General features: G+C 33.1%; 1 protein-coding gene across 3 annotated transcripts in view; it reads left to right on the top strand.

The window, feature by feature from the left end:
- The first annotated feature begins 1,619 nt into the window (after window positions 1–1,619).
- GABA-B-R1 (gamma-aminobutyric acid type B receptor subunit 1) overlaps window positions 1,620–11,441 on the top strand; it is a 78,173-nt gene continuing 68,351 nt past the window's right edge. For 2 of the 3 annotated variants that reach the window (XM_035366193.2, XM_035366191.2), the window contains exons 1-3: window positions 1,621–1,994; window positions 7,756–7,890; window positions 11,227–11,397. In XM_035366193.2, coding sequence (XP_035222084.1) covers window positions 1,716–1,994; window positions 7,756–7,890; window positions 11,227–11,397 — 585 coding nt within the window. In that variant the 5' untranslated portion in view covers window positions 1,621–1,715. Of the gene's footprint in view, window positions 1,995–7,755; window positions 7,891–11,226; window positions 11,398–11,441 lie in introns of all 3 variants that reach the window. The other variant, XM_035366192.2, reaches the window with a different exon arrangement.

Here is an 11,441-nt window from a genome sequence, read left to right as displayed (position 1 = left end):
AAATTAATGGTGTGTTTGAAAACTTCATAAAGCTTATTATGGAAGTTGATACTAGTACTGAGCAAAGTCTTACAGTTCGAACGATAAATAATACAATCCTCGCTACAAAGAAATCTATGAAGGAAAAGACCAAAGATGAAAATATATGCAAACAGCAATAATGCAGTGTTTAGAGAACAAAAAGTACGGAACACGTGCATTTTTTTAAAATTATTTCTACTGAAGGCATTGAGTGTTTAATCGGGCTTTATGTACTAAAGACTACCTAGAGGGTTTTTTTTTTGGGGGGGGGAGAAGGGGGCAATAATAATTTTATGCGTGCATTAAGTTTTTTTATTAATCCCGGTTCAAAACAGTCCAGGTTGTTGACAGAGAGAACCAATTACAGGAACTATGAGATGTATTTCAAATTCGTGATTTATGCATGATGCTGTAGCAGCTCGGATGTGACAGCAAAATATTATTATCCAGAAGTTCAAACAAGCCTGCCGGTATATCAGTTTTCAATAATACAAATTCATAATTGAATTATAAAATTATACAAATATCATAATTACTTCTGATATGTATTTGTTATAATTATAATTACTTCTGATATATATTTGTACGGCTTAAACTGAGCCTAAGATCAGTTCCGGTGCTTCTATATTTTCGAGTGAAATCGTATTTCCGACCGGAAACAAGGGCATCCCAAATCAGAAAAACTCCCTTAGTTAGTTGTATAACTAAATCACAATCTGCTTTTAATGCAACATTATAGTTTACAGTTCATAAAACTGGTTTTGATATTAGATACTGAATGCATGTCTCGCTTTTCCTGTGATATTATTAGATACTGAATGCATGTCTCGCTTTTCCTGGAAGAGTTAAATATGAGGGAAACATGAGCAGCTGAAGAAGGAATCACCCATGTCTAAATGTCATTCTATCGAGGACAAGAATTTTTATGAACTGCATCCATCTGATCAAGAATGGTTGCTCCAGTCAAGAAGGTCTCTAGTTACATTTCATGCCAAAATAAAGGTGCTATTTTTTCTGATCGTAAACATTTCTCGTAAAATACCCTCGGACCATGTTCTTGGCTTATTGATTTACTCACCTTTCATATGCTTTATTGCTTCACTTAACTGTAAAATATTTTACTTTAATTTACCGAAATAAAGATGCAGTTTTACCTAATAATGCTATTAAAAATACTTACTTTACTTTTATCCTCGGTATCATGCCTTATAACTGTTAATATACTCACCTTTGATTTTTTAATTGTGTTTTTATTTAGTTTTTAATTTATTATTATATAACTCATTTTAATTTTTCTCATTATTTAAACTAATTTGTATTATATTTTAATTAATTATTTACCTTGTTGTTAATTTAATTTTTTAATATTTTTGTCCCCCTACATTTTATTTAATTTTAATTATTCGTTATTTCGTGTTTTATTATTGTTTTATTTATTTATTTTTGTTTACCGTTTCTGACAGTCTTGAGTAAGACTCCGATATTCTAATTTTAGAAGTTTAATCAGCATACCTCAATGAATTTCCCATCGGTCTCCCATTTGGCGAGATCATGAGACATGCCTTGGCGTGAATTGGAAATTACGGCAACCTCGCTTTTCATCCGGAGGAATGAGCCATCATTTAATGTCGGGTGCGTGACCTACACCCGATAGAACAATGTAGCCTTAATTAATAGAATCGAAGTGGCACGAGATGGTGGGTGGTGTGCATTTAGGTGTGCTGCTCGTGCTTCTAGTACCATCTGAAAATGCGGTGCCACCTGCGTTTCCCAAAGAACCGCCGGTGCCGTCGCATCCGAAAGTGCAAGAGAAAGATTTATACATCGGTGCAATATTTCCCATTAACGGCACCGGTGGATGGCTCGGCGGTCAAGGGTGCCTACCAGCGGCACTCATGGCGCTCGACGATGTGAATGCAAGGCCGGATTTGTTACCTGGATACAGCATGAAAATGCCTTATTATGACAGTCAGGTAAGATAAAAAGATTAGTTGATACCTGTCATTTTCATAGAACCATTCATGATAACATGCCAGCAAATATCTATCTCCTTACTCTTACGTGTAACTATAAAGGTATTCATATTCGTTATTATACTACAGTATTAATCACACATAAAAAAATTCCAGCTGTCAGTTAAATGCGAAATTACCGATAAAATGCATTTTACAGCATTTCTCTGTTGACGGTTTTGTTATTAGATAGATAATTCATTTTATATTTGAATCATTTTAAAGATGAAATGTTGCGTCCTACTATTTAGTAAAATCTGTGTGCAAATAATATTTGCTTTGCAATATTACATAAAATAATATTTTCTTTGAAAGATTAAGCTGAATATTATTAATTGAATAAGTTATATTACTGTATTATCATTACGCCCTTCCTTTAACAAGTGGTAAAGAAGCCCGCTAATTTATAGTTAAAAATTAAGCTAAATTCAGTATTAAGCCTGTTAAATTCAAATTCAGTAAGCTAAATTCAGTATTAAATTTTATAATAAAGTTGTAAACATATAAGGGAGTCCGAAGAGAATCCTATTCCTAAATGAGCGAATATGTTCTGGGAAAATATGAATATTTTTCAAATATATTTGTTTCTCGTAGAGGAAGAATCAGTGTTACCTTCCCTGGAAAAAAATACAACTTTGTTGTAAACGCAGTGTCAATCTAAGATTGAATTTTTGTTTTAGAATTTTAAGCTCTAATTTGTGCATATAAAATTCCTCGATTGTACTCGTAAACGCCTATGCACATTAAAGAAAAAAAAGAGTTGTATGCAATATACTCAACTTGATTTCAGCTTACAATCTTCATCAATAATATCAAGCAACCAGCACTGATGATGATCTCTTGGATGAAAGGTTGGTAGGGGGGAGGGAACATCCCTTCTGAAAATTCCAAGTTACAGTGTAACACTTCAACAAGAGTTTATCATTTAACATTTTTAATATTATGAGGTATTTCTTTCGCCTTCTTAGCATGCTTTTGTGGTGTGGTCAGCACGCTCGGCGCGTATTTGAGAGTTCGAGTCCCGGCGAGGGCATTGCTCATTTTTCATCTCTCCTGGTTCCGAAAGAAATCCTAATGTCTCTACAGAAAGCTTAACCACCACAACTCAGTTTTTCAGGCTGAACTAATTGCATTAAAAGCTGCACTTGTCTACGCACTGGAAAATAACTATTCCAGTATATATTCAGACTCAGCCTCTAGCCTCCAGGCAATCCAAGGCAAATGTAGTAAAAATCCACTCGTCAGGGCCATACAAATACTCTTACTAAGAACACCTAAATACTATAGGCCTGAACTCCAGTGGGTACCTGCCCACACTGGAATACTGGGTAATGAAATTGCAGATGCAATAGCCAAAAGAGCAGCAACTGACCCCCACGTTCGCACACTTGACGTGCCTCTCCCGGGTTCGTTCTTAAAAGCTGAGCTCGAGAGAGAATTACTCAAACGTTGGCAACATCTGTGGGAGACAGAAACCACCGGCAGAAGAGTTTACAGATTTTTTCCAAAAGTCTGCCGGCTTCTAAAATCTGGCTCGTCTCACTTCACTCAGTATCTAACAGGACATGGTCCCTTCATGACTTACCTGCATCGCTTCAGACAACGCGAAAACGAGCATTGCTCATGCGGGATGGTAGGAGATCCGGACCACTATCTGTTCGCTTGCAGAGAGACCGCTAAATATCATCTTAGGCAACCAGTAGCAAACCACATCCATGCATGGGCCGAAGCTACTTCAAAAAATCGCAATGCATTGAAACGCATATGCGATTGCATAAACATTGCACGCATAATCTCAGACAGGCTGGAGTAATTCTCAGCCACCATCCTCGTCACCAGCACAGCCCCTGTATGCTCTGTACCTGTAGCGAACTAATTTTATCTTAAATTAGCTTATTCGGCTTTTCTTATTCCCTGTATATATTTATCTTCTTGAACTGTAAACCTTGAATTATGAACCTTGAACTATGTATTTTGCCTTAGTTTATGTATTGTTTCCACTGTTTTGCCTTTTTTTTTTTTATTTTATGCATTGTTTTACTTTCTAGTATTTTACTTCTTATTACTTTTAGTATTTGTAACCACCTATCCATTACTCTGTAAATATGTAACTAGAATTGTTCTTCACGCCCGCAATGCGCCCTTCTTCCATCATGCACTATCGTCTTCGTCCAGCATTTGTTTGCACTGCCCCCAGCAGTCGTCTTGAGCACAATATGTATTTATAAGTGTGTCTTTTGTTCAAGTTATTTCCGTCAGCGGGGCTACCTGGCCGATATGCTAACTACCCAGTGGACCGGCTGCCTCGCTGTCGGTGGAAAGAAAGAAAGTGGCGTCCGAACTAAAAGGCGGTGAATGATGATTCTTCACCACTAGGATTTGGCGACTGGTCCCTTTTAAAGGGCGACTGGGGGTTTTAGGGGACCCCAGTCGCCCTTTAAAAGGGGGAGGATATAAAGTATTTCTCCCGCCTTCTTAGCATGCCTTCGTGGTGTAGTGGTCAGCACGCTCGACGCGTATTTGGGAGGTCCGTGGTTCGTGTCTCGGCGAGGGCTTTGCACGTTTTTCATCTCTCCAGCTTCCAAATACCTAATGTCTCTTCAGCTTTAAAACACCCCAATTAAAAATAGCACTAAACATTTTTAAAACAGTAATAAAGAATTTTAAAATATTAAAAATCACACAAATATTTAGCATCTGTTTTTAAATGAAAATCAGATCTTCTCAAATCATATTTATTTAGAAGTAAATCTTTACTTCTAAATAAATGTAAAAAGAATCTAAGATTTTAAAAACTTCTGTGTTTTTTGTTATCATTAAGATTTCTTTTTGGAATTTAAAGTGGCATAAATAAAAAATATAAAAGTATTAATAGAATATATTACCGTTTGAAAAAAAATTGTAAAGTGGAATAAAGGTTTGCAATCAACAAGGCCTCTCGTTTGTTTTCGGACACTTACACATTAAGTAATTTTTGAAGTTTACTTCAATAAATTTAAATACTGAAATAAAGACCTCAATTGTTTTCTTAAAAAATTCCTATATGCGTAGACAACCTTCCTCCACTCTACGCAAATAGGAGGTCCAAAAATTCGATAGTAAATTTTCAGTGAATAAACACGAATTAGTGTCCTCACAACACATTTTGACTATTTTTATAAAAATGCCTGTCTGTGTGTTTGTATGTATGTGACGATTTTTTCGTCCATGATAACTCCTATATCATACTTCCAAAAAGTTTCATTTTCCGTAATTAAGCTTTCTGCATTCATACAAAGAGTTGATTAGATTTTGATCAAAGTTGGACTACCAGAAGTGGTACTTTACTTAAAGCCTTAAAGGCTTGTGTATAACTAGCGCATTTGAGCCTAAGAAACACGCGTGAACTTGATGGTAATGAAGGTGATGGTTTCGGTCCAAAAATTACATAGTAAATTTTCAGTGAGTAAGACCGGTTTAAGGCCCTTACAACACGATTTTACTATTTTTACAATGATATCTACTTGTGTGTGTCTGACGAGTTTATCATCCACGATAGTTCTTACATCAGGATTCCAAAAAGTTTCATTTTCCTTATTTATGCTTTTCGCATTCATTGACTTTTATATCAATGGGAACAACATAATAGATATTGGCTAAAATTTATAAATTGGAAGTGATATTTTACTTGAAGCTCTAAACAGTTTTTCTTAAAAAAAAAAAAAAAAAAAGAAGAAGAAGAAGAAGAAGAAGAAGATATGAGGTGATCCAAAACTTCTGTAATTTGGTATTTGAAATTGATATGTGATTGAGAACAAGATATATAATTTATAAGCATTAAATGTATTTCTAGATTTAACGCTAAACGCAAAGAAGAGAGAAGAAGAACCCTCGTTATGAAGTAACTAAATGTATTGGTCTCATTCCTCAATTCTGTGTGAGTTTCACTCGAATAAAAGGATGCTGCCACTAAATATCACTATGAATTATTTTGAAAGAGATAATGTAGCAAATTTAAATAACACAGCGAACAGAAAAAGAAATGTATGGCAACACTTAATGTTGTATCGAAAATTCTAAAGATATGTGGCTTTTAAAACTTTTGGGACTGACAGGATTGTGAATATATGATCAGTGGGATATACCATGATCGATGTGTTATTTTTAAATTAAAGCATGACAACTGATGTGTACACCAGAACTTATAGTGATCATTATCCATTGTATGTGAAAAAAGAATAACAAAAAATAAGTAGTGTCCATAAATTAAGCCATAAAGTTTACGAATAAATTAGATTTTATTTACAAACAGTGAACCGGAAGTGATAGTTGGCTCAAAGCTCATTGCTATACTGAAAATTCAATGTCATAACATGGAATTGGCATACATAACATGGCAGTCATGTTCTGGCCACACCAGATTTTTTTTCCTCTGTTTTAAAGTAAATATCATCAAAATTTTCTTTGCAATAAAATAATTTATCACGAAAATGTTAATCAGTAACTCACATAATAAATAATTCGGACTCTCGCAAGTTTCGTCAGATATTTCAAAAGACGATGTTTAATGTAATTTTTAAAAAAAAAATTAAAGTACTTCTAAAATATTATCGTCTGAATTTGGAAATTATTACTTATTTAGTAAAATATATTAGCAATCTAAAGTGAATATGGTAAAATGATACAAATTAGTGGTAAGCTCTGTTTGAAATTTAACTAGTGGTTACGATTTTAAAGATGATAAAAGTATTCAAAATATTTAAAAAATCCTGAATACAAAGCGTTCAACTATCTTTGATGTATTTTCAACTATCTTTGATGAACTTTGAATAGTTCCACTCGATTACCATAGTTTGAATGGTAATAGCGTGGAACTATTCAAAATTCACTGAAATCTGGACCACAAATGTAGCTAATATGAAGGAACGGAGATTTATCGTATGAAAAATCAAACAAAGCCCAAAAATTAGTGCTGTAAAGCTTGCAAAGAAGTTAGAAGAACGACTTGCAGTACTAAATGTTAATCCTGAAATTGTTAGAAGAGTCATCAGGTCTCGTAACTGGTGACAGGGAATCAGGGTTCGATCCCAGACAGGGAGCCTGAGAAACGGCTACCACATCCAAGAATGGCAGCCAGACGCGCATATTACCCACTCGAGAATGGAGAAGTCAAGTCATTAAGTTGTCAGAAACCTATATTGTTTATAACATTTTTTTCAAAACGTAGATAAGAATATCAGATTAAAAGAAGTTTTAAATGCTTAATGCTGCTTGCCGCAACGCAGTTTTATAACATAGAAAATAAATTAATGATCTTATATCTCGTTGACTTCTAACAGTATCTGTAACGTTTATTAACACAGTAACAGTAGCATCTCTTTTAAGTGATTAAAAAAAGCTAACTCTGCAACGTTTTATTTATTAGTGCTGCCATTGAAAAAAATTCAAAAAAATTAAAAAATATTGTCGCAGAGGACATGTACAGACAGAACATGTCGCAGAGGACCAAGTACGTATCTGAGATTCTTTTTAAGACACTTTGCTTCTGGTCTGTATTATTAACGATGTTATGGGCCTACCTCATGGTAAATTGGCTTAAAATTTTAATTAGTTCTTATTTAATTAAGAAGGCAACAATTAATTTGTATTATAAAAAGCTCAAATTATTTAATACAGCTTTATTAATTATTATAACAAGCTCAGCAACGAATTAAGATTAATTGCCTTAATAATTTTATTACAGTGCAATCCTGGCTTGGGCGCTAGTGTTATGTATGATTTGCTGTATAACCCTCCTCAGAAACTGATGCTGCTTGGAGGATGCTCTATCGTTTGCTCTACCATCGCAGAAGCCGCCAAGATGTGGAATCTTGTTGTTGTAAGTTGTTTATTTATGTGCTTTAATTATTCCCACAAACTTCATAATAAGGTTTACATACAAGTTAAAAATCAACAGATTAATTCTTTAAAGAATTAGTAAATATAATTTAAATTACTGAATACGATGAGATATAGCTGCACATTCGTAACCAAAGCGTTCGCCGCTCTGAAAACTAGTTGAATTCATCATCTTCTTAATAAGCAACAAAAAGCTGCAAAATGTTAAAACATTATATAAGAATATCAATTGAAATTTTATATTTATTTTTGAAGGAAAACACTAATTTCCAACCTTTTATAAATTTATTATTATATTGCTTGTTTTCCAGGTTGAAAAATTCTTGATGACATTATAAAAGTCTAATTCGTTGCTCTAATGAAGATTAGAGCAACGAATTGAATAAATAAGTATTGAATAATTAAGTATTGAATACATAAGTATTGAAATAAGCTACTATGCCATCAATTATTACTTCAATTTCTGCTTTATAGACAATAGAGAAGTAACTTCCCATTTGCGGATAATTTGTTCAAAAGACTTACCGCGGGTTATAGCAAAACCTATATGAAACTGGGTATTTAACATACAAATAAGGTATAAGAAATTTTATGCTAATTAACCCTTATTAGCCCAAAGGGCATTAGCCTAGAAGGGCTATTAATTTTGTTTTGGTATTTTGCGCTGAAAACTTTAAATGTCCGTTTCACTTTTCAAATTATTGCCCTGTGTTATATTTCAGAAAATTAAACAATGAAAAATCTGTATAAATGTATGTGTGTTTCTCACGTTGTGATAAAACAGCGGAGCCATCAGATTTTGAATAACGTATTCCTCCACCAAATATGGGCATTCTGAAGCCCTAATTTGTAATTTGTTTCATTATCGATTTCATATTTTGTAACACTTTAACGAATTTTTAATTAACAATTAATAATTTCAGCCTTTACTATGATTTCTCCTTTCTGTATTCCTCACTAGAAGGTAAATGAGTAGCCAGCATTTAAACCTAGGTTTTGGGATTTTAAGACAGAGAGTGTTTCTGGCATCTCGTGCACGCTACGTGTTAGTTTCCTGCCAGCTCTGTTAGTAGCACTTATTATATAAATTTCTCGGAAACTACTGAGCGTGTCTAGTTTACCTAAAATTTTCATTTTCAATGATTTGATATTTTTCCTCATAAGACTGATCACTTGTAGGAATAGGTTTATGTTGTATTAATTACAGATTTATTTCTAATACAAGATTGGTTTTAATATAGTAGTTAAGTAAAATTACTGCTTTAATCAATGATTTTAATTATCTGTTCATAATGGAGGAAATATTCATTTTTTTTGAAAACTTTCGTCAACGTGAGGTTAGAAAGTAAGTTTACTGTTAATTTTTATTCCAAAATGTCTAGCTTTGTCTCGACTTGTAATATTTCATGGTTGATAATTTGTTTGGTTATCAGCATTGATGTAAAATTTGTATACTTTGAAAAAGATTAATTCACTTTATAGGATTAATTTTAAATTTCCAGTTTTCCAGGGAACACTGTATCAAAATGTATTAATGCCATTTTGCAGTTAATTAAATGTATGCTGTAGGTTTAACATTGTCATGGTATACTGCGTCATCCGCGTATTTAGTAACACATGATGTTAGTTTATTTGATATGTTGTTTTTAAATATGTTGAATAAGGTAAGCCCAAGAATAGACCTGTATGGGACTCCGTATTTTTATCATAGTAAAGTTATTTGCAATGCGAAGTTTTAGTTTTGAAAGTAATTATGTATCATTTAGATCAATACCGAAGTATATCTGGGAAAACTTTATAAGAGATATCATTATGACATGCGTTATCGAATGCTTTTGTAATATTTTTGCAGCATAAACATCGATATTTAATACTAATTAATATTACCGAACGATTATTTGTCTTGCGCCATCGATTTTTTCGATTAAAGCTGAAAATAAATTGAAAATATTTTGGAGACGGAACTATTATATTTAATAGCCAGTCTTTAATTATTAAAGAATAAGTTATTTTAATGCAATATGATTAATATTCGTCACTGACTAACGAAAATACTGATAACGAAAAAGAACCATTTTCATCAGGTTCCGTTGCTTTAATAATGAGAAAAAAGGACTTCAGCTATATAAATAGATTATAGAATTATTGATAAAGCTGTAATAATTCCTTGAAGCCTAAAGCCAGCTGTTCTCATCTGTATGCCTAATGCCTCTCCCTAACTGGGTAATTCAAAATGATATTTTTCACTTAAGAAACAGTATTTTTTTAATGTCAAAATCATCTTATTTTTCCTTAATGGATCATTTCTGGTATGTATGCGAAAAAAAAAATTATATAATGAGAAAAAGGAGCTTTTGCTATAGAAATATGATTATAAAATTATTGCTAGGGATGCAATAATTCCTTGGAGCCTAAAGCCAACTGTCACCACTATACGCCTAGTTCCTCTCCCTAACGGCTCAGTGAGCTCAGTTTCTCTATTCTTATATGTTTGTAAGTTGAGCATTTTTTGCTTTAAAAATGATTGAATTATGTTGTTCTTATCTTCCGGTTAAGGTTTTTATGCCATTAGTAAATGTGCATGCAATATTTGTGGAGTTATCAACAATTTAAAAGTTGTTTAAGTGCAGCTAAGCCTAATGAATTTTGCGATGGCGGATATGTTTGTTTACAATTTAAACTTGGCAAAATAGGGGATTTGTTGCCAATCTAGAGAAACTAAGCTTCGCAGTAATAAAGATAACGCCTTCTTTTATTATTGCGAATTAAATCATGCTTAATCCATTCTGGAATTTATTCGAGTAAATAAGTGTTTCAGATTTACTTCATAATTTTTAGTATAGATATTTTGAATTTTTATGTATTTTTGCCTTGTCGGTGAGAACTGAATTAATTGAATGAGAAATACTGAACCGTCTGTGAAAAACTGTTTGTAAGACATGTGGCAACGATTAGATAAGTCTTCAAATTATATAAATTTATATGCATTCTGAGTTATAATATGGACGAAATATAACTCTGTTAAGTGAACCTAGCGCCAGAGTGTCGCTATGGTAAACTAATATGGTGAATTTTAAAAAGTGCATTTATTCTATTGTGGTATATGCACTATCGACGAAGTAGATTTAATTCAGTCCGATAAGTTTAAATGAAATGCAAGAAAAAATGCGTATAGTTTAATATTCCGTGCAAGGAAGTCATGTTGTGTACACATCAGATTTTTTTAATGTCGAAATCATTTTATTTTTTCTTAATAAATAATTTCTGGTTTCTGAATGTATACGAAAGCAAAATTTGGCTATATTATTCGTTTCAGGTTTCTTATGGTTCCAGTTCTCCTGCCTTATCCAATCGGAAGAGATTTCCTACCTTTTTCCGTACCCACCCCTCGGCCACAATCCACAACCCCACCAGGATTAAACTTTTCCAGAAATTCAAATGGTCCAGAATTGCAATCATTCAAGAAGCGGAAGAAGTCTTTATATCAGTAAGTTTCTTTCTTCCGCTTAATTAATTTTTCTTCTTAAAAAT

The sequence above is a fragment of the Stegodyphus dumicola genome, chromosome 2, assembly GCF_044657685.1.
Source record: "Stegodyphus dumicola isolate Sdum_Otavi_A_Nest chromosome 2, ASM4465768v1".
NCBI lineage: Eukaryota > Metazoa > Arthropoda > Arachnida > Araneae > Eresidae > Stegodyphus > Stegodyphus dumicola.
This window is presented reverse-complemented; position numbering and strand designations above follow the sequence as displayed.